Genomic DNA, 22,181 nt, shown 5'->3' on the forward strand with positions numbered 1-22,181 from the left:
CTCCCCAGGCAACCCCTGAGTGACGGAGGACTCCCTCCCGGGTTGGCCTAGTTTGTGACAGGCCACTACCCACCTTCCGCCCAAAATCAGCCGCTTTCCGTTCCCTGCGGTCTTGTTCTCTTCTCCAGGTCTTTGCAAACGCTGTTCCTGCTGCCCGGTGCACTTTTCTCCTTCCAAACACCCAGCTCCCCCTCGTGTGCAGCTCTCCTCTGAGATGCCCTGTGTCCCGAGAAGCCCTCTCTGACCCCCAAAGCCTGGGTCTGATGGCCCCATCCTTCTCTCATCTTAGGAATCACCCCTACCGTGTACCTGTCGGAGTCTCCCACTGGCCAGGACCTCTGACCTGGGAGGTCCTGTGCGACCTGGCTCGTTGTGGGGCTGGCCAGGGGCAGGGTGCTCTGGCAGGCGGTGTGCTGCCGGTTCACCCGGCATGTCTGGGCTCCAGCAGCTGCAGCCGTAGCTGCTGGCAGAGCGCCCGCAGCACACGCACAGATGTTTCCAGGGCGGTGGCTGGACCTGCTGCCTTCCCGAGTCGAACTGTGTATTTTGGGTGTGACCCCACCGGGGAGCAGGGGATTTGCTTATTTTCCTCCCGGGACTGCTTTTCTTGGGCACCGTCCAGAGGGCTCCACGGGAGCCCAGCCTGTCTCTGAACCTAACGACCGTGGTGCTGGCAGCAGGTCTTGGAGAGCCCCTGGGACACGGGCGGTGTCGCAGTTTGGCAGAGCCGAGAGCATCAGGTTTGGTTTGCTGATAAGGCGAAGCCTCTGCTTTCCCGTTTCCCCATCTGGGGCCGGGGGAGGAAGGAGCAGTGCAGGAGGGAAGGGAGAGGCTGACTGTGAACGGGGAGAGGGAGGGAACAAGGGGGAGGAGCCAGAAGACGAGAGGGCAGTTGTCTGCTCAGGCACCCTCAGCAGACACCGCTCGCTGAGTGGCTTAAACAACGGAAATTTATTTTCTCCCAGTCTGGAAGCTGGACGTCCACAACTCCAGGTGTCAGCAGATGTGGTTTCGTCCAAGGCCTTTCTCCTGGGTCTCTCCTGTGTCCTCACACGGTCCTTCCTGGGCGTGTGTGCCCCGGGTCTCCCTGTGTGTGTGTCTGCATTTCCTCTTCTAAGGATTGGATCAGGGCCTCCTTTTTTTTTAACTTAATCACCTTTTTAAAAACCGTGTCTCCGAAGACCGTCCCATCTACGGCACTGGGGGTTGGGGCCACAACATGTGGATCTCAGGGAGCCCGTGGCAGAGCGAGCGGAGAGAAAGGGCGTATGAGGGGAGAAAGCAACGCGTGGAGACGCGGGTGTGCAGGGAGAACGGAGCGTGGGTGGAGACCAGGGAGCAGTCGGTTCAGACCGTGGCTCCTAAACAGCCCGCACCGGAGGCTCGTTGAATGAGCATGGTGTCACCCCAGGGCACTAGGCAGTAGGTCGGTTGTGGGTGGCCAGGCGTGGGGGTGTTGTAATTTTAAATAAGGTGGTCAGGGAAGGCCTTAGTGAGGGTGATACAAACGCAGAGAGGAAAGGATTCCTTTTACTGTGTCCCCCATAGCGAACCAGTCATTTTTCAATCTCATTTTTTTTTTTTTGCCCAGGTAATACACACATATGGTCTTGCTGGAAAAATTTCGTGTTCACCTGGGCAAGCCCCCTCCCCATTCACACCCCATCGCTAACCCCTGTTACCCATTCAGTCTGTGTGCTTCCCAACTTTCCGGCTGCAGTTACATGGGGGGCAGGGGTGCAAGGGCCACCTGTGATGGTGTAAACTGTCCTGTGTAGCTTGTGCCTCAGCTTCATGACACTTGGTCCCCTTCCCACACAGCACATATCAACTTCTTCATTCTTTCTAAACGCTGCACCCTGTGTCACCGTATACATTCAATAATATGTCTGTTGGTGGAAGTTTATGGTATTTGTTGTTTCTTTTGCTGTCACAAACAGTGCTGCAAGGACTGTCCTTGTCATTTCACTTTTGTGGACCCATGCAGGTAGTTCTCCAACATGGGTAGTAGGGAGTGGAATTGTTAGATCAGGGAATGATCCTTTCTCATTTTAATAGATACTGCCAACTTGCTCTCCAAAAGGCATTTTCCTGAGCATTAAAACACATAGGCATACAACTTCTTTTTAAACAGGACCCTAGAGTATAGTATAATCCCCTTTCTCATCTGATTTTGGTCCATAATTATATTGGGAACATTTTCCTTTGAACAGGCCCCCCTGGGCTTTGAGTGAGGCTTGTGGCTTTCTCCCCAGGATTTCTCCAGGCCCCGGCCGCCCCAGAAGGCTCTCCCAGCTAACCCAGTGCCAGGCCGCAAGAACCTCCCCCGGCCGGGCGGCACCTCCATCCTGCTGCCCACTGCGCCTGTCCCTCAGCACCCCCGACCTCTGGGAGCACCTGCCCCGAAGGTGAGTCTGCAGAAGCCATCGAGGTAAAAGCTAAAGCCAGAGGGCTCCAGGGGACAAGACCGCAGTTGAGAAAACCTTGGAGGTCATGTGGCTTGTGGTAGGGCTGAACCTCCAGAACAAAGGCCAAGGACAAAAGCTTAGTGTTTCTTGGTATCTGTGCGATTCTTCCTTGAATGGGCGATAGGGGATTTTTGTTCCCTGTGAAAGGTGATGCTTAGAAACCTGAGCCATGATGGCCTCACACCTGGATCTGCAACGGGCTGGCTGGGTGGCCCTGAGCTGGTCACCCCCCTGAGTCTGTTTCCTTTCCTGGAGGGAGGCGATGAGAAGCGTGGTGCCAGCCTCCCCAGGTCGCTGTGAAGGTCAAGACAGTTAATTTACAGAAACTGCCAGACCGTGGTAGGGTGTGCACAAATGACTGCTCTTAGGACCTCTTCCCTGGGCTGACGTGGTCTCCAGTGGCTGTTCTAGGGGTCGGGTGCAGGGAAGGCAAGGAGGCTGGCTGACTCCCTGTGTTCCCAGGGGGCCCTGGGAGACCTGTGCACTGAGCTGCAGCTTTGGGGGAGAGGCAGGGAGATGACTTGTCAGTCAGCTCGGGGTAGGGGCACCATCATGTGGGGTTAATGGTCTAGCAGACATGTCACAGACTTCCACGGGAAACCATTCCTGTTGCTGGCCAGCTGTCACCCATCTGACCTGTCAAAACCCAGAGGATGGCTCCCCGTGATCCCCCAATCAACAGGTAGCTGATGTCTGTCTCCCTCCCCTCTCTTTCTCCCCACAGTTTCCTGACAACAGGTCACACAGGGCTGGGGGGATGACGAGCTCCAGAATCTAGACCTGCCTGAGGGGCTGCTCCCTTCCCTTGAGGACTCTGAACCCCGCAATCTGGAAGAAGCCTGTCCGGCCACCTCTGAGCCCTCCTCCCCTCCTCCCCTCCCCCTGGAACCACGGCATCTCTGAAAATCTCCTTCTTGACTCAGCGCCTCCCCAGTCTCCTCGGAGGCCCAGAGGGACCACTATCCAATAGCATCCAAGTGTTGTTTTGTGCAATATACTGGCCCAGGGGTGGGGGGAGGGGCGTGCCGACCCAGGACCTCTTCCCTGCAGGAGAGGATGAATGGCAGCTTCTCCTCCAGCCTCCCTTCACCTGGCCCCTCACCTCAGAGGTGTCCCTGGCCCGCCATCTGAGCCAAGAAGCCTAGCTGGGGAAAGTCCCCTTCAGCCCCTCCTCCGGTCAGGACTTAGCTTGGAGAAGCCATCCCTGCTCGTCCTGTGGGGCGGGGGGGGGTGAGCACGAGAGCTTTCCGTTGCTTCTGTCCTCCTCGAAGGTCCCGAGCTAGACAGAGGCTGGGCGCGTACGTACCCAGGGCATGTACGTACCCAGCCTCTGTAGCTCCGAGATTTCGAGGGGTCACACCAGCCACTGCTGTGTCCCTGCCCAGGGCTTCGCTGGGGTCACAGCTTTGTGCTCTGCAGCCAGGTGAACAAATCCAGTCCCCTCCTCACTGCCCCCAAACCCCCACGTCCCCATATTTACACGGGTCACTCCGACTCAGACAGGTACTATTTGTAGGCAGTGTAGACAGCAGGGGGAGCACCAGGCCTCCTCTGAGCCCTAATGCCAAAGGTTTCGACTCTTGACTCTCAGTGATCCTTGGTTGCTCTCGTTTTTCTCTTCTGCACTTTCCACGTACCCGGCGCTTTTGATTTCTCCTTCCCCACTTGGACCCACCCCGTGTGCGGTGCCGCAGACCCTTGGCAGCCCTGACTTCCTGGGGACCTGGTGCTTGGGACCTGTGTGTCAGGGTCCCGCCTCTGGGGCTGGCTCCATTGGTTATTTTTCAATGTGTTTTGTGACCTCAGCGGGGTGAAGGTCTCTCCCCCACTCCCTGGCCTAAATGTAGGTAAAGTGCCCGGAAACAGCAGCAGATGCAGTGACCTAGGGAGTGGGCATCCTAGGAACCCCCACCTGTCCCTGGGTCTGGTCACTGAGCAGAGAGCACACCTATCTCTACAGGCCCCCGGAGAGTCCGCAGTCAGCAGTCTTGAAGGAACGGAGTCTGAGCTGGGGCCCAGCTAGGCGTTTGTGTTCTGCTTCCCCGTGTTCTCTCTGGTCACTGCCCTTACCTGTGCTCGCAGGAGAGCTGGGAGCAGCCTGGGGTTCTCCCCAGAGCAGGGCAGGAGGGCTGTGTGGTGCTCTGCTAAATCAGACGACTTGTCTCTGGAATGTTCTCTGGCACTGTCTCCCACCCCCAGAAAGGTGCTGTGTGACTCTTGAAAACCTCAGTGAAAGGAAGAGACTTGAGCTTTCACTCTCCACCCCCGGCCCCTCTGCCAGTCCTCGGCACGCAACAGGTGCTCGATCGTGGGTTTGTAGACAGGTGGGAGGCTCAGGATCTGCACCCGGGGGGTGGGGGCGGCACACAGGGGGCGGCTTTAGGAAGATCTCAGGAAAACGGGGTTCTCTTCCCTCAGGGAGTCATGATGTTCACGCCCCTGTCTCCCTGACATGGGTCCTGGTTGTCCCCTGGGGCCAATCTCAACCTTCTTTGCTGTCGACTGAGTCAGGGGACAATCTGCCATTGAAGTGTGCTACTGCGACCGTCCCAGGCCTCAATGTTGGGTCCCAGAAAAGTGAAGGTGAAAACGACCCCCACCAAAAAAAAATCATCCCCCTTAAAGGCACCCCCATGGCTCACAGACGTTCCTGTGGCTGGTCCAGCTTTCCTCCCTCAGGTCAGGAGGCAGAAGGCTCGCAAGGGAAAATGCCACAGCCACTGTGGCTGCTGGAGCCTTGTGAACCTGAAGTCCACTCTCCCTGGAACCGTAATCGCAAGAGAGTTGGGTTGTTGCTTTCTTGTTTTGTGTCTATTTTCTGTTATTTTAATACCACCTCCATCCCATCAAAGTGTACTGTGAACTGGAAGATGGTTGACATGTTAAATTTTGAGAGACTTGTGGCAGCCGGTTCTGTTTAACGCCTCACTCCTGGCTCTGTCCAGGGAGCCGGGCACCGCCATCCCGGCAGGCCGAGGTGGCTGCCCAGGAAGGAGTGAGACCGGCCATGATGTGCCCCTTCTCCCTCCTGTGCCCGCAGGCTGCTCTGAGGTGACAGAGGTAAATCTGGACCTAAGAAAGGAGGGACTTTATTTGAAAGGGTTATTGCAATAGGGACAATGCCTAGGCAAGCTGCTGTGAGGTCTGCCTGCACTCCAAAGCTCAGAAAGAAGAAAACTTTGCTTTTCTAGGGAGGCGTGGACTTGGCTAGAAGCGCAGTCAGGGACCGTCTCTGTGCCCGGCCTTTGGGGGCAGGGGCTGTGTGTCAGCTCAGGCTGACGGGCGGGTCCAGGAGGCTCAAGTCAGAGGGCAAGGAGGGGAGCTTTCCGGAGGCTCGGTGGGGTGAGTTAACCAGTCCTGTGTGCAGACGGAGGTGCACATAAATCTTCCTAAAAGCTAATTTAGTCTTCTGCCAGCTTTACAACCTGGGAAATGTTTTTCTTAAGAGCCTGGGAGCCATCGCTGAAATGTAAACCTCAGGGGACCTTGCGGGGAGACAGCGCCCGGCTCCCCGCCTCTTTTGGCGGGAACTGCAGCCCAGGCACCTGGCTCCCAGTCGGAACTGCCTGCTCGCCCCGTGTTCTGGTAGCCTTGTTTACGTCTCCCTCTGCAAGAAAAGCCCCTCTCTGCCCCAGCGCGGTGACGTCTGCAGGCCTCCTGGGACGGCAGTGGCCCCTCAGTCTTACTGCGGTTGTCCCCCGCCCTCTCTTGCAATAATCCTTTTGAATAAACCCCCCCCCCCGCCCCTTACCTCTGTCCTAATTTGTCACTTGGCCGAGGGGGTAGAAGCCTTGCATATTTAAATCTTTAAATGGGGATCCAGTTCTAAAGTCAGTGACTGTGTGAAATGCACCTGTAACAGCTCTGCTGGACACCAAGAAAGCCACGGGGACGGGACAGGGACGCCAACCGGAAAGGTGCTAAGAGGGGTTCCGCAGAATCCAAGCCGGGCGCCCCCGAAGTGACCCTCCCCCACATCCTCACACCACCCACCGTGCGTGTGTACGCATCTGGGACCCAGGGCAATGTGAATTTTCTTTTATTTGGGAGATTCTTCGTGGAAAACAGATCCTCTTCTCTCTTGTCCACCTATTAATTGTTTACAATATTTCTACATCTATGCAAAATACTTGAATGGGCCATGGTGCCTTTTTTTTCCTTGTTTGTATTTAATTAAAATAAATTGACATTTGAAATGTTGTCTGGTGGCGACTCTTTTTTGTTTTGTGAGTTTCGATGTCCTCCGGCTCAGCCTGGAGATGGGTCACGGGAGGCTCCTGGGGGGGCGGGGGGGGGGGGTGCCATGCAAACAGCAGGCCAGCACGTCGGGCCGTGGGAGGAGACCTGGAGCTGTGCAGAAGCCTTGGGTCTCCCCGGGACCAGTCAGAGGGGCTGCTTCCCTTTGCACTTGGACATAGGCTGGTCCAGTTTGGGTCACTAAAGGCATGAAGGATCCTGGGACTCCCTGATACACGCTTGGGAGGCAGCTGAGACCTTCCGCTTTTCTCATCTTAATTGCTAGGGACTGCACTTCAAAGAGGGGAGGGCTTGCCCGAGGTCTACTGGGCTGTGCGAGCAGGGCGGAGCCAAGGCGAAGGGCAGGTGTGCTTTCGGACCCCAGGGCCCTGTGTGCTAACAGCTCATCCATTAGTGCTTCTCCGGCTGCAAAAGGATGCCACCCTCTTTCTCTCACTCGATCCCCACTTCAGTGTTGAGCTTCTCTAAGAGAGACTGAGTCGTAATAACCAGGAGAGCAGGGAACATTCACTGAGTACTGAACACACGTGAGGCTCTGAGTGCTGCCTGATCTCATTTTATCTTCACAAAAGCTTTGGGAGGGGTCCTCGATATCCGATTGCACTTTTCTAACTTTTCGTGATGATGAGTTTGCCTGAGGGCATCAAAGGCATTGGACACCAATACCCGGACTCCTAAAATGCTTGCTTATGCAATTGGCCCCCCACCCAACCACCTCTGCCTGCCTAACACTGTCATCTACACCAACCACTGTGTCCAGCTGTTGATCGTCACAGGCTGGTCAGCAGCATAAGACACAGAGCTTGGCTGCACAGACCTGGGTTCAAATGCTGCCTCTGCTGCATCCAGCGGGTAAGTTCCAGAACCTTGGTGGGAACCATAGCTCCCTATGGAGGGGCATGGTCCTCAGTGAAGTGCCCTGTGGGAAACACCCAGCTGGCACACGGCGCTCAGAAATGGCATCAGTTTCAGAGTCGCCCTGTTGACCATGGTGGGGTTCTGTGAGGATCTCTTCTGGGCTGAGCTGGCCCCAAGAGGGTTTGGGCAAAGAAGGACTATGGTATCGTTCTTTCATTCAGTAAGTGTTTTTGTGAGTGCCGACTATGTGCTCAGGACACCCATGAGGCCGTCGTGGTCGCCATGTACTCAGGACCAGAACCACAGACAGCTGTCAGCGGGGGACGGGGCAGATCACAAGAAGAGATGAACAGAGTCACATCAGACTGCAGCCGGGGGCACACTGAACCTTTGGAGACACACTCACTCCCTGGTGGTTAAGACTGGGGACTGGGAGCCACAGATCAATGTAGACTCCTGGCTGTGTGGCCTTGGGCGATTACTTAACCTCCCTGAGACCCTTTCCTCATATACAAGATGAGGATAAAAAGTCTATCTGGCTTGGGGGTTTCTGAGGACTTAAAGAGAGAATTTCTGTGAAGCTCTTAGCACTGCACTAGGCTCCTAGGAAGGTCAACCACTAACAAGGGATGCGTGTCTTCTGACTCTATTCCCAAAACAGCCTTTCCTACTCTAGTGACGGCTGTTGAAAACCACGGTAGGGACTTCCTTGGAAGCCACAACCCTCCAGAGATCAGGGACCGGCTTCCCAGCACTAGAGGATGCAGGGTAACTGTTCCACGCCCCAGCAAGGCTAAGACGCAAGTATAAAGTAAACACACTCGGAGGTCTTTATTCCTGACCCTGCAGACCACACTCTCAGGGCCCTTAGATTTCTGCTATGCTCAAGACCCAACACGTTGCATTGACTTTAGTTACAGACAGAAATCCACATTCATTAAAAAACTGGGCATATAAGGCTGGAGGTGCAGGAAGCCAGCCTGGTGGTCAGCTGAACCTTAGCGCTTCCAGTCCAGCAAGAGTCTGGCCTGGGCTTGGCTGCACTCAGGGCACAGTATGTAAACACAGGGCGCGGGGACGGAACCGTACACGGGAGGAGCTGCCCGAACTTGGGGGCTGAGGATCAAGTCTTCCCTCTTTACAGAGGTACTCGGCTCCCTTACTTCCCTTTCGGTGGTCCCTGTACCAACTCCCACACTCCTGCAGCGAGAAAGAAGGCAGGAGGGGAAGGGTATCAATTACACCTCTCTCCAGATGCTCTTGCTTTGTGAATTCCTCTGGCCAGACGTGAGGGGACCAAAGGCAGTCCCCAGAGCAGGTGGTGTTGGAGCATCGTGACACTCTGCTGCTGCCCAGGGTGAGCAGCTCCTCAGTGGAGTCGAGGGCTTGGTGGCAACTGGACCAACAGCCAGAATGCACCCACCCATGCCAAACCTACACCCCACTTGGTCACTGAAGTTTAAAGTGGGTCCCACTGGCCAAGCCTCTAAGGCTGGAGCTCAGAAATTACCCAGAGCCCTCTCCACCCGGGGTCTTGGTTGAGCACCGGAGTAAACACAAAAGTTAGCTGGGTTTCCAGAGGACCGGTGGCTCCTTTCTGCCAAGTCCTGACCTTGCTCTTCACCCTCCTCATCTCCCCAAGTCATTTTGGTTTACTCCTTGAGGGAAAAAAAAAGTGCATTCTGTCAACAGCTCGACAGGGTAACTTTCAAGAGCAGTGCAACTGCTGTTCTCTGAGGCAAAATGAAACACTGGGTTTGGCCAGCAGAGCTTGGCTGCGAAGTATCTTTCATTGTGGTTGTCACTTTGTTCTGAGCTCTGAGATAACTGCCCGAGCATCTCAGTGGCTGGCTCCTTGGCGTGCAGAGAAAGAGAGAAGGGGCAGGTGGGTGGACTCCATCGGAACAAAGGTGCTGACCTCCGGGCTGCACTGCTTGGGAGGCGGGGCTGGTGGAAGTGGTGGATGTTTCCCTGAGACATCAGGCGACTTTCACAGTCAGAAGGTCAGCTGAGGCCTTGCTTCTGCCTCCAAAGAGGAAGCGGCAAAAAGCAGCAAGACAGTTTTCACAAGCCGGCGCTCTGTCGGCTCTGGATGGGGAGGCGTGGCGAACAGAGCCGGCCTCACGTCACCCTCGGGCTAAGGAATGGCGAATCAGTCCCAGGAGCACGAGAGATGAGGATTTCCTGATGACCGACATCCCAGGGCAGTCTTTAGACCATGTGCTACATTCAACAGGTCACATTCTGTCTTCTTCCCAGCAACACACAGTTGGCACCGAGGAAACACGTGGGAAGGGAGGTGCAGGGACCTGCTGGCGACGATGTAAGTGCGGTGTTTGGTCACCGAGGCTGTGTTTCCAGGAAGCTCTGCCCCCACCACGCACTCACTGGGTGGGGGTTTTCCTCCTGGAGGCAGCGATGAGGTATAAAGGAACATCTCAGAGAAGAGAGCCCGTGGGTCACAGCTGTGCTGAAAATGACCGGGTGGCTCCGAAACTGAGAACTCGGGCTGTCCCGCAGGGCTCGTCCTCTCCCTCGCGGATTCCGAGCTTTAAGAAGACTGGATGACAAATACTTTGGGCTTCTCTTCCGGCAACGGAGTGCTGGAGAGTTCTATATTGTCCACAAGGACATTCTTGTCTTCTAGTCTAATGGCGGTGGGCTCCGGGGCGGGAGGAGGGGCGGGGTCTTTGTGCGTGTGGGGCAAGCTCGTCTGGCTCATGTCCAGGTCTTTGAAGGCATGAAGCATGAACACGCCCAGGATGATGGTGACGAAGCCGGAGAGCGTGCCCACGATGTCCACGGCAGACATGCTCTGCCACTCCTTGAAGAGGACGATGGAGGAGGTGACCACGACCGTGGTGAAGAACACGTAGTAGATGGGGAACACCAGGGAAGTGTTGAAGATGTCCAGCGCCCTGTTGAGGAAGTTGACCTGCGTGCTGAGCGACAGCGCCAGGATGAGGGACAGGATGTAGGGCAGGGGGTGCCGCACGACGGGCAGCCCCTGGAAGAAGTTCCTGATGGTGATGCCCAGACCCTTGACGGCGGACACCGAGAAGGCCCCGATCACGGAGCAGATGGCGATGTAGACGAGGATGTTCCTCTGCCCGTAACGCGGGGCCACGACGAAGATGAGGATGAGGCAGAACACCAGCAGGAGCACGGCGAACACGATGTACCCTTCAGGAGCAGAGGGAGACAGGTTGCCCCAAGACCGCAGTTTCCCCATCTGTACAGCAAGGCTAGTAACGAGACCTTCCGCAGAGAGCTTTTTCTCGTAGGGTTAAATGAGGTCACGCATGCTGCACGGCTGACTGTATCTCCTCAAATCCCTAGGTGAAAACCTAATCCCCCATGTGAGGGTATGAGGAGGCGGGGCCTTTGGGGGGTGGCTGGGTCATGAGAGTAGAGCCCTCACGAAGGGGACTGGTGCCCTCATAAAGAAGACCCCAAAGAGCTCCCTCGTCCCTTCCACCACGTGGGACACAGTGAGAGAACGGTGATCTAAGAATCAGGAGGCAGGCGCTCGCCAGACACGCAATCTGCGGGCCCCTGGGTCATGGACTGGCGGCCTCCCGAACTGCGAGAAATAAACGCCCGTTGTTTATAAGCCGCCCCGTCTGCAGTATTCCGTCCTAGCAGCCAGAACTGACTGAGCCAGCGCAGATGAAGCACTTAGGACAGTGCCTGGCACGTCCCAAGCACAATAAATGGCATAAGATATCTCGGGCTGGCAAGCTTATGAGCTGGTCTTGCCTTCTCCACCTGAGACACTCCGAGCCCAGTCGGCCCTCCCATGTGGGGCAGCGCCCGGCACTTCCCTGCTCACCGGGCTTGGTGCCTACCTGTGCCCTTCATCTTGGCGGCCATCTCAATGACGGTGGTGACCTTTTCCTCCTCGGGGGCGTGGATCACCATCACCGTGCTCCCAGCCACACAGATGGCACAGCCCAGCTTTCCCAGCAGATTCAGACTCTCTCCCAGGAAATACGAGGACATGATGGCGCTGTAGGTGGGAACGGGAGGAGGAGCTGAGGCAGCCAGGCCTGGGCCAGCGCCCCGAAGAGAAACAGGGTCTGAGCAAGGGCTCCTGGAGCCAACAGGTCAGGATGCACTTGTCTCTCGTGGGGAAGCTTTTCTAGAGCCCCCCAAGCCGCTGGAAATAGAAACTCACTTAGGGGAGGGTTACAGTGTGCGCTGGAGGAAGTGAGGACGCACACGGGAGTTTCTTTCATTTTAGAGACTGAAAGTATTCCAAAGCAGAAACGTGGGAAGAGCCCCTCAAAGCACTCTTGTCTAACTTCCTGCCCAATGAGCACATCTTCTCTTAACATTGCAAACAGGCGGCTTTCAGCTTGGCTTGTATCCCTCTGGTGACACGCAGCTCACCCCTTCACAAAGCAAATGAATGCACTATAGGTTCATTTTAATTATACACCAAAATTATGGTGCTTTCTACTCATTATTCCATTTCTGTTCCTTGAGCCATGCGGAACAAATCCATTGCTTCTTCCTTTTGTATATGCCAATATAAACAACACAATGACAATTATAGGCACTGTGTCTTTGGCCTATATTACGTACCCTATGGGGATTACACTAGGAACTTTCCGTTTTTCACCTTGCTAGAATCTAACAACTCTTTGAGGAATAAAATATTCTACCCCCATTTTACAGAAGAGAAAACTGAGTCTCACAGAGGTTAAAACAACTGGGCAAGGTCATACGACTGGTTATGTGCTAAGCCAGGATTTAGGTCCAATTCTCTCTCCTTATAAGGCCTAGGTACCCTTATGTACCCTATGTACCCTGTAAGAGGAAACATAGGTTTCCTCTACACATCACTAAGGAGCATTCTTGTGACTCCCCTAAGTCTTCTCTTTCCTTTCTGGGCAGAACACCTCCACTTCCTTGCTGTTCCTAGATGACATAATTTTCATTCCCCTCACATCCTCCAGATGTGCCAGCAGAAGTGAGGGAAGAAGGGAGGAAAACTGGGCAAGAAAGATATCATCACTAGGGCATGCTTTTGTTTCTTTACAAAGTTAGCATTAGTTTAGGGTAAAATCTGTTATCTGGCCTAGGACCCAACGTTCATCCAAGTTCTTCTGGATGTCTCCCACCTCCTCTAAAACTACCAAAAGCATCTCACCCACACGCCCGTTCCAGCGGGTCCGGTGGCGTTAGCGCAGGCAGGGATCACGCACGGGAGAGCTCTTGACTCTCCCAGCCTCCCGAGGGAGGGAATTTGTAAACGGATCAGATGTGCAACCCTGGTCACACTGCTACATCAGCCAACTGTGCTATGTGAGTCACTGCTCTATTTGTTTGGTTTGCTTGGTTTCTGACTGCATAAATGTTGCAAAATTATTGTCAAGAAGGTAAACCAAAACAGAGGAAATTGTGACTACTGGGTGTGGTTGGCTAGGATTTGCCAGGGCTCCAGCTTCCAACGGGGCTTCAGGAACTGCACCCCCGCCCCACCACAGGGGCTATGTTTATGGCTGGGGAGGAATGGGGCAATGGGAAGCACACAAATTTAGTATTGGTTATTTTTAAAGCTGGGAGACGCTTGCAAGGCAACACAGCACAGCTGTTGAGCACCCAGACTCCGACATTGGACCACCCAGGTGGGGACCTTGGGCTAGCCTCTTAGGACCTGGGTGACCTTGTCCAAGTTCCTTAATCTCTCTCAGCCTCAGATTGCCCCTACTTTCTAATTAGCAGGGATGATGTCAGGATTACATGAGTCAGTACACAGAATATACTTAGAACATGCAGCACACAGTAAGCCCTTCATATATGTTAGCCATGGTTACTCTTCAGTGCCAGGCTAACAATGCACTTTCTATGCATTATGTCATTTGGTCCCTGCAGCAAAATGCCTTTAAGTAGGTAGTATTAGCATCCCCATTTGGCAGATGGGGAAACTGGGGTTTAGACTGGTTCAGTGACTGGCACATGGTAATGTCACTACTCAGTGGGAGAGCTAAGGTGAGAACTTGGCATGTTCATCTAGGGTTCGTGCTTTTCACTTGTAAGCTTCTCCTACTGGGCATCAAAACATTGACATGAGACGTCAATGAGATGGGTGGCAGTGGAAGCGCTTCCCACTGGTCTGGGCTTGGCTTGCCCCTCCGCTGCCCAGTAAGTCGAGGGGACACTACAGCAGCTGACAGCGAGCAATTCAAGGAGCCAGAGCTCTGAACAGCATCCTGCCGCTTTCTGGGAGCTGGGATCGACCCATGTCCCTGACTGCCAGTGGGAGCTGACCCCACTGGCAGTTCCAGACCCCAACAAACTGAAAATAGGAAGCCCTGGCTGGGTAGCTCAGTTGGCTAGAGCGTCGTCCAGATATGCCAAGGTTGTGGGTTCAATCCCCAGTCAGGGCACATAAAAGACTCAACCTATGAATGCGTAAATAAGTGGAACAACAATCAATGTTTCTCTCTCTCTCAAGTCAGAAAATAATAATTTAAAAAAGAAAAGAAAGCAGGAAGGAGCCAGAGAAAGCAAGAGAGGTGACAACAACCTTATGAGGACACTCATGGCTCCCAGGGGAGTGATGACCGTCGCGGGAGCGAACGCGTAGGCCCCGAAGTTGGCCACTTCTCCAGCAGCCACTAGGACATGAAGGGAGAGAGAGGTTAGTTGTGGCTCCGCTGCCCCATCTCCCGCCCAGACGAGTCTGGGTGGAGACGGCTTCATAGAATCCCAGGCTACCCTTCCTTAAAATCCTGATTCACATGCTTCTCCCTGGAGAATCCAATCAAGGTCAGGCCCAGATCACCCTGATCAAAGCCTTCCATTTTAAAGATGGGGAAGCTAGACCCAGGGTTCAAGGTCACATGACATGGTTGTGGGTAGACACCGTCTTGTTCTTGAGGTCTCTTGGCTTCTTCTAGTCCAGGCATGGTTAAATGTGCCTCAGGGACTGCCAATATTTGGTCTGTATCTTTAAGGTAAGTTCTAGAAAGTGTTAATTATCAAATAGAGAAACAGTTACGGTTATCGATTCTCCAGGTACTGACTGGTCCATAGAGTCCCATTTCCCAGGGGAACTGTGGGTAGCCCACAGCAGACAGGCAGGTGGGTTAGAAAGTGTGACCTTTCAAAGGGCCCAGTTCTCCCCATTCGAGTGTCCAGTTTGCAGACTCCTGCAAGTGCCTTTTCTGTCTCTGCTGGTAGAGAATGGCACGGGTGTGCCCCATGAAAGCAGTTGGTAAGTGGGATAGCTCTGGCTAAGCCTGGAATCCAAACCTGACGTAGGCGATTATAAATGGAAAGCTGGCTGATTTTCCATCGGAAAGAATTAGGGTTTGAAAGCCAGAGAGGGTGGGTGGAAATTGGGGGAAATGTGTGAACGTGCAAATTTAGGCAAACCTTCAGCGGCAGATCAGCCATGTTCTGAGTGAGTCCCAAAACCGCCTGTGGAATAGGGCAGTTGGCACAGGAGTGCCAGCTTCTGCCACGAGGAAGTCCAAGAGACGCCAGAAGGCAGCGATATCTCTTTATGTTCCAGGGGAAGTTGAGAAGTGACACCTTTCTCATTACCGGCTCTGTACAAACCTCTCTGGGCACAGATGCTTCACGGACCCAAAACTGACTTTGGGTTGAGAAAGAGATCTGAGATACAGGTAAGATGTCCCACCTGCAAAGACTGTTAGGTTTCCTGCCTAAAAACCTGGGTCTCACAGTCACAGTCTTCACACTAGAGACAGAAATGCCCCAGCCACCCTTCCTTTCACCTCTGCCTCCGCCGTCCATAGGCCACTGTCATTAGTAGCGAAGTCCCCACTTACTGGTGAGAAATCCAGCCCACCACATCGCGTCCTTCAGGTAGCCATAGCCTCCGTCCACTGCAGAAAGACATGGACACAAAGTCAGAGCGTGGCCACACTTTTTCAGGCACCCTTCCTCTCTCTGCCTTCGCTTCACAGTCTCGAAGGGTTCAGTATATGTTAGCTGTGGTCAATCCTCTGGGCTTACTCCTGGGCCCCCTCCTAGGTGAGTTCATCCACTCCCCAAGTGAGAAATACCATCTATGTGCTGGGGGCCCTATTTCATGCATGTACCCTGAGCGCATATCCACTTGCTTATCCGACATCTCTTGGATCTCTCAACAGGCATCTCAAACTCTGTCCTCAATGGAACTCTTGATTTTCAACGCTCCCCAGCCACCCACCAAATGAAACTCAGTAACTGACACCTCCATGCACACAGTTGCTTAAGCCAGAAACCAGGGGATCACCCTCGGTTCCTCCTACTCCTCCACCTTCTGCATCCGGTCCATCCTGCTGATTCCGTCTCCAAAGAGCATCTCACGTGTGTCCACTCCACAGCCACCACCCAACTCCAAGTTACTATCATCACCTCTGGCCTGGTTGAGGCAACAGCCTCCTCTGAGTCATCTCTTGTCCCTTTATAATTTGTTCTTTTCACAGAAGCCAGTGGTCTTTCAAAAATGTAGAAGAGAGTATGTCATCCTTCCACATATAGCTGGCCAATGGCTTCCAAATATACAATCTAGCCACTCAGGCTTTCTTCTGGCTCTTCGAGAATGATGAGGGCTTTCAGCCTTCAGAACTCTGCCCGTGCTTTTCCACATTCGGAAGAGTCTCCTTAGCGATATTTACCTGCATGTGCACTCACTCTACAGGTCTCTGCTCGAGAGAGGTTGCCCCAAGATCCCCCCGCCCCGCCGCCCGGCCCAGTATCTCTATTCCTTCCCCTTGGGGTTTTCCCTCATCGCACCCAGCTCTTCTCCTTCCTGGTGCTTATCATTTAGAATGTGAATTGACCTATTTATTTGCTGCCACGTCTCTCATTAAAATGGAAGCTCCACGAAGCCAGGCATTGTGTCTGCTTTGTTCACATAATGGTCTCAGAGCCTGCCCGTAGTCAGTGCTCAATAATGCTAGCTATGATGATGATAATGGCTAGGTTCAAGGCAATTCTCTTAAAACCCCAACATTGCACGCCATTTGTTGTGAGGGTCTTTAGGTTCCTAGAGGCCTTAAAATCTCCCATAAAAGTTAAGAGCTCTGAAAGCATTTTAGTTTAAGGTTTGAAATCTCCGAAGCTATTAAAATAGCAGAAAATTAAATAGAACATGTCCAAACTTGAACCCATCATCTTCCCACAAACCTGCCCCTCCTGCATTATTCATCTCACAAAATAGCACCCTCATCTCCCCGGTTGCTCAAGTCACAAAGCTGCGTCATCCTCGACTCGTGCTTTTGCCCGCCCCCGGGAGCCAGGCGACAGCAGAGCCAGGAAGTTCTGCCTTCAGACCTGGACTCCACACTTGTCCCCGTGCCCGCTGCTCTTTCCCGGGCCCAGACGAAGTTCTGTTGTCTCTCTCCCCTCACTGGTCTTCCCCCTCGTCCCTAATCCATTCTCCGCGCAGCCTCCAGCGACCTTCTCTCATCATGAATCAGACCATGTCACCCCCCTGCCGAAAGCCTAAAGTCGCTTACAATCACACTCAGATTCTGAAGCCCAGTTTACAAGACCATTGTGATCTGGCCCCAGCCCCCTCTCTTACCCACCATGCTCCAGCCACTTGGAACCACATGCACTTTCTAATGTCACCCATGCTCTCTCACCTCTGAACCTTTGCACGTGCTGTCCTTTCTGCCTGGAACACTACGTTCTCCTCCTTTCCCCTTCACCTTGCTATCTCCGCACTACTTAGGTCTCAGCGGTTGGATCACTTCTACAGAAAACCTCCATGAATGCCCAAAGCCCAGGCTTCACATGCCTCTCCAAAACATTGCCATTGCATCTGATTCCCCCCCCACCCCCGATAGCACTTTACACACTATAGAACAACTGCCTACTGACCTGCCTGTCCCTCCCACTCGATTCAACGCCCTGCAAAGGACACTGCGGCCTGGGTCTAACATGGCACTTGGCACACAGCAGGTACACAAGAAATGCTGATTAAGTGAACAAATTCTTTTATGCATGGTTCCATTTCTCAAGAATTGTTTCATGGATACACATCTTATTTTTCAAGCAAGCAAATCCCTGTAGACAGAGATTCAGTAATTCTTTTCTTTTGTAGCCTATAAGGGACTTCAGTATGATAGTAAGTGCCTTGCATTGTTCCAGGCAGAGGTATTTGTATTTCCATTTCGTAGGGAAGTTACGACACGTCTTTGATGACAGATAATAAACAATAAAACCAGGACTAGACCTGGGGTTTCTGATTCTTGGCCCCTATCCCTCTCTTCACCCCAATTCGCTGAGCATGAGGTTGTCAGGAAAAACCGGATTATAAAGGAAGGGCTCCTATTGGTGGGTTGGCTTTCCAATGGGGATGACTGTGAGCCTTTCGTGCCCTTCGAGGCCAGCCTCTCAAACTGCTGCAGCGAAGGGAGGTTCACAGGGCTGGCTGAGGGTCCAGGCACCCAGCATCCCATCTCCATCCCTGCCCCCACCAGCAGCCTACCAGCCCGCGTGGCCCCCGAGGCCACCAGGCGCAGGAGGCCTTTCTTCTTGAGGATGACACTGCTGCCGATGAGAAGGCTGGACAGGAAGGCCAGGCCCAGGCCGACGTAGAAGCTGTAGTTCTTCCTGAACCTCTCCTGCCAGCTGTAAGAGGTGACATTGCTGGGTATCTGGGGGGCGAGCTCACCGACGATCTGGCACAGGACTTGCTGGGAGGAGCAGTAGAGGGTGATGAGGGAACCTAGAGGGGAACACCATGGTGAGAAAGGCATGCTGGGGACACAGGCACACTGTAATGATATTAGACTGACCACTGTTTCAGGCCCCATGCTTCAGCTACAGCGGGGTTCCTTCCCCACACTGGGCCGCCCCCCTAAAAACACTGGCTAACATTCACCAGTGCTTACGTGAGGCTTGCATGAACTCATCAGATGCTTACAACCACCTGTCAGGTGAGTGTCGCCTTGAAATCCCATTTCACGGATATGGCTTCGGGAGCCAAAGGAGGTCACGCACTTTGCCTAAGAACGCAGATTGACTCTAGAACTCCAGCCGAAACCACTCAGCTCTTCTGATGCCCCAACGAAGGCAGGGCCCCCCAAGCTCTTATTGAATCTATCTTCCCATCCCCATCCCCCACTGAAATCACTACCTGCTCCCCTGACCCGTCCCCAGCCTCTGGGCCTCCGACAGCTCAGAATCACATGCAGAGTACCCCTTCCAGAGGCGTCTTCACTTACGTACCCCTCACTCCGGCCACACTGGCGACCCCTGACAGGTAACACAAGGCAGTGAGGTTAGAGAGTCCAGAGCCCTTTCTAGGTCTGGGGATGATCAAATATGAGGGCGCAGTTTGTTATGACTGACCCTTCCCTGACCTTACTTCTGAGACCCTGGTGCCGTGGTCAGTGGCTGTGGCCTGTCTTCAGGCCTCAGAAGAATGAGTGTCCCTCTCAGAACCTGTCTTCAGTTTGCTTTCTGAGCCCTAGAGTCCGTGAGAGTCCTCGTGCCCCAGAGCCAACCCACCCTTGTTTGCCCTTCTGGCACAAACACCAAGGACAGCCCTGGCTGGTGTGGCTCAGTGGATTGAATGCTGGTCTGTGAACCAAAGGGTCACCAGTTCAATTCCCAGTGAGAGCACATGCCTGGGTTGTGAGCTGGGTCCCCAGTAGAGGGCATGCAAGAGGCACCCACACATTGATGTGTCTCTCCCTTTCTCCCTCTCTTCCCATCTCTAAAAATAAGTAAATAAAATCTTTTAAAAAACCACAGGACAACAGAACAAACTTGGGCATGAAGCTCAGACCCTTAGTCAAAAACCTAAGCTGTCCAAGTTCAAGGAAATAGTACGAAGCATAGCCAATAACCCTCCAGTGCTAGGACTCACATGGCCCTGTGCTTCGGGGCTTCCCATGAGCCTTCCTGTCGTGAAAATGGCACGGTGACCATGCCCGGGTTTTAGCTGAAGAAATTGGGACCCTGGTATGTTCGGTGGCCTGTCTAAGGCTACACTGCTGGTAGCTGGTGAAGCCAGAATTGGACCCCAAGCCTACCTGACGCCAAAGCCCATGCGTTTAACCACTACGTACCCCCCACAAAACAGGCAGCAAGGCGGGTGGCATTGCACTTGGCCTCTTGAGGGCTATTTTAAAATATGAATTTGTCACCAACATTTAAAAATCAGATTTCCCATAAAAATGCAGCTTTCAATGACCTTGCAGGGTCCGCCTTCCCACTGCAACAGTCGGCCGCTGCGGAGCAGTGCTGCCCCCCCAGATGGAACATGCTCTTTGCAAAGCCCCAGAGTCCCCACCCAGCTCCCTCCAGTCTTTCTGGTCGAATGCTGGGCCTTGAGAGGCATTCGAATTTGTGACCTCTGGCTTTTGAAGGTCTTTTTCTAACAGTGTCATCTTTAGACCTGGCCCCTGTGTCAAGGACGTAAGCCTGGGCCAGGCACGTCTCCTAGGACCACACTTGCACGAGAAGGGCCCTGAAGGCCAAGGTCAGGCAGCTTTGCCTTTGGAATACCCAGGTCACAAGGTGACATCTTGGTGGACCTAATGAAGTGCAGTGTTGAGCTTTCTTCCAGGGTGCGGGAGCACGGAACAGCAGAGCTAGAACAGCCCTCTTTCGGCTGGGGAAACTGAGGCCCCGAGAAGGGGAAGTACCGACTTGTGTCACACAAAAACCCAGTGGCAGCTGGCTGGGGAATGCCCCAGGGGACACCTGTGTGTCTTTTACAGTGGCAGAGCTCTCTTTCTGACATGTGTCACAATCGGGAGAAGATGAGACAAGCAGCGGTCTCCGCCCCTAATCGAGCTCGTTCTGATTGCTCACCTCTGTTCCTCATCTGAGACAGGAGTCCGACCTGGGGAGTTCCCTGCGCTCAGGAAGTGAGCCAGAGCCTGGAAGGACATGGGCCAAGCAAGGAGACTCCCCAGGGGAAGGTCAAGCCCATTCCCACACCCACCTCCTGCCCTCCTGAAGGGACATCTCCAGCAGGTGGAACCAGCAGGCCTACTGTGGGTTTGGCTGTTTGGGGGAGGCCTGAAGCACCCAAGGGGCACAGCACCCTCCATTGACTCAAGTTCTCCCGTAGGGATAGAAAGAAAATGAGAGAAGGCTGAGGGCCAAAGGAAACCCAGTTCTGAGAAGGATGTCATCTGCCAAGCGGAGTTGGGCCAGAGGATTCCTGCTTCTCTTCCAGAATATGCCAGGACTGGGGAGCGTCTTCTTCCCCAGGGCAAGGCGAGGCTGAAAATGAACTGCCTTGTTGGCTAGGAAGCCAAAGCCAGCCAACACCCAACAGGCCGGCTTTGAAAGCTTCACTGGAGAGAGAAGTTAGAACAACTGGGGTCCCCCACAGGGCACCATTCCAAGACAGGGTGGGAAAATGGAGATGTACCAAGGAGAGAGTGGAGCACAGGGGTGTGAGCACAGGTTTGGCATCCACGAGCCCTCGTTCTACACCCCATTTCCCCACTCTGCTACCTGGAGCAAGTTATCAGACTTCTTAGAGCCTCAGATTCTCTGTCTCCAGCGTGGAGCCAGTAAAGTGATAGTATCTGCCTGTCTGCCAGAGTCGTGTTAAGGATTAAATGAGATAATTCACGTAAAGAGCCTAGCTCCCTACTCGGTTCCGGGTAAGAAGTCAACATAAAGCCAAGGATCTTGCCTTATCCTTTCCTGGGTTGTTCTTTCCCACCTCTGTTTTCGGTGGGCCATAGGGAGACGGCCAGACCTGGGCAGGTGCCAGAATCTGAGGCAGCCATACATACAACGAAACCCGGGACCCCACACCTCTAGGGCGACCTGTTGCAACCAAGAATGCCTGCTTCTGCCTCCTGCCTACCCTGTTTGCCCCCCTTTCTCCCACTGTCCTTTCAGCTACCCAGCTCCCGAGATGGGGGAAGTCGGCCAGAACCCTGCTCCTTCCCAAGACAGGCCTGAGAACTGGATGGGGAACAACGTGAGCCCACCACTGAACCACCCCGCCCCCTCCCCTCGGTTTTGGGCCGCCTGGTAGGATGCGAATGGAAGGAGCGATGCGGAAGGAAAGGCGGTCCCCCCGTTCCCCCCGGCGCACGCCCTGCCTCCGCCCCCCTTCTGCACCCACCGTTCTCGCAGCTGGCATTGCTGGCCGGCGACTCCATGGGGCCCTGGGCGCACGCACCGACGCGCGCGGATGACGCCCCAGGCTCCCGGGCTCTGGAGCAGGTGGCCGAGACTTGTCCCCGGCTTGGCCGGCGTGCGAGAAGCCGCCGGGGTCGGGACCCAGGGGTGGGGAGAATGACCCGCCCCAGAGGGGGAGGGTCCCCGGGGAGGAGTCACCCGGTGTCTTGGGCAACTCCATGGCCGGGCCCACCCCCCTCACTACCCCTCAACCCCCACCCCGTACTGCATCTGCCCTCAGAGGTGCGCACGCCTACCTGGGGCGGAGGCTCCGGGAGAGGGAGTCACCGCCCCTCACTCAGGGCTGGCGACAAGGGGGCGGGACCCTGGGCGCCACCCCTTCCCGAAGCGGAGATTGGCACCCAGTTCCCTCTCCGGTGACAGAGTCAGTGGGCCCTAGGATGGCGGGAGAGGGGGCAATTTTGGGGCCAAGGTAGAAGTGGGAACGTGGGGTTCGGAAGGGGAAAT

The 22,181-nt window shown here is 54.3% G+C and overlaps 2 protein-coding genes across 3 annotated transcripts in view; one reads left to right on the plus strand and one right to left on the minus strand.

Moving 5' to 3' along the window:
• ADAM19 (ADAM metallopeptidase domain 19) overlaps window positions 1-3,693 on the plus strand; it is a 75,464-nt gene extending 71,771 nt beyond the window's left edge. For both annotated transcript variants that reach the window (XM_045823866.1, XM_045823856.1), the window contains 2 exons: window positions 2,256-2,408; window positions 3,193-3,693. In XM_045823866.1, coding sequence (XP_045679822.1) covers window positions 2,256-2,408; window positions 3,193-3,246 — 207 coding nt within the window. In that variant the 3' untranslated portion in view covers window positions 3,247-3,693. The remainder of the gene's footprint in view (window positions 1-2,255; window positions 2,409-3,192) is intronic.
• Window positions 3,694-8,471: 4,778 nt separating this feature from the next.
• Window positions 8,472-21,876, minus strand: NIPAL4 (NIPA like domain containing 4). Its single transcript, XM_045826369.1, has 6 exons — window positions 21,658-21,876; window positions 18,043-18,282; window positions 15,389-15,445; window positions 14,119-14,209; window positions 11,432-11,592; window positions 8,472-10,766 (listed from the first exon to the last, which is right to left on the minus strand). The coding sequence occupies exons 1-6, from the start codon at window positions 21,692-21,694 to the stop codon at window positions 10,135-10,137; spliced, it is 1,218 nt and encodes a 405-aa protein (XP_045682325.1). The 5' UTR covers window positions 21,695-21,876; the 3' UTR covers window positions 8,472-10,134.
• Between the last annotated feature and the right edge of the window lie 305 nt (window positions 21,877-22,181).

The sequence above is a fragment of the Phyllostomus hastatus genome, unplaced genomic scaffold (assembly GCF_019186645.2).
Source record: "Phyllostomus hastatus isolate PE091 unplaced genomic scaffold, TTU_PhHast_1.1 phas_contig_150, whole genome shotgun sequence".
NCBI classification, from domain to species: Eukaryota; Metazoa; Chordata; class Mammalia; order Chiroptera; family Phyllostomidae; genus Phyllostomus; species Phyllostomus hastatus.

Excerpts from the sequence above, each read along its gene's own strand:
- NIPAL4 (XM_045826369.1), bottom strand. The coding sequence starts at position 21,694 with ATGGAGTCGCCGGCCAGCAATGCCAGCTGCGAGAACG. Across the intron at positions 15,446-18,042 it reads CTCGGGGGCCACGCGGGCTG|TGGACGGAGGCTATGGCTAC; the intron begins GTAGGCTGCTGG and ends GTCTTTCTGCAG. Across the intron at positions 14,210-15,388 it reads GTGGGCTGGATTTCTCACCA|TGGCTGCTGGAGAAGTGGCC; the intron begins GTAAGTGGGGAC and ends TTCATGTCCTAG.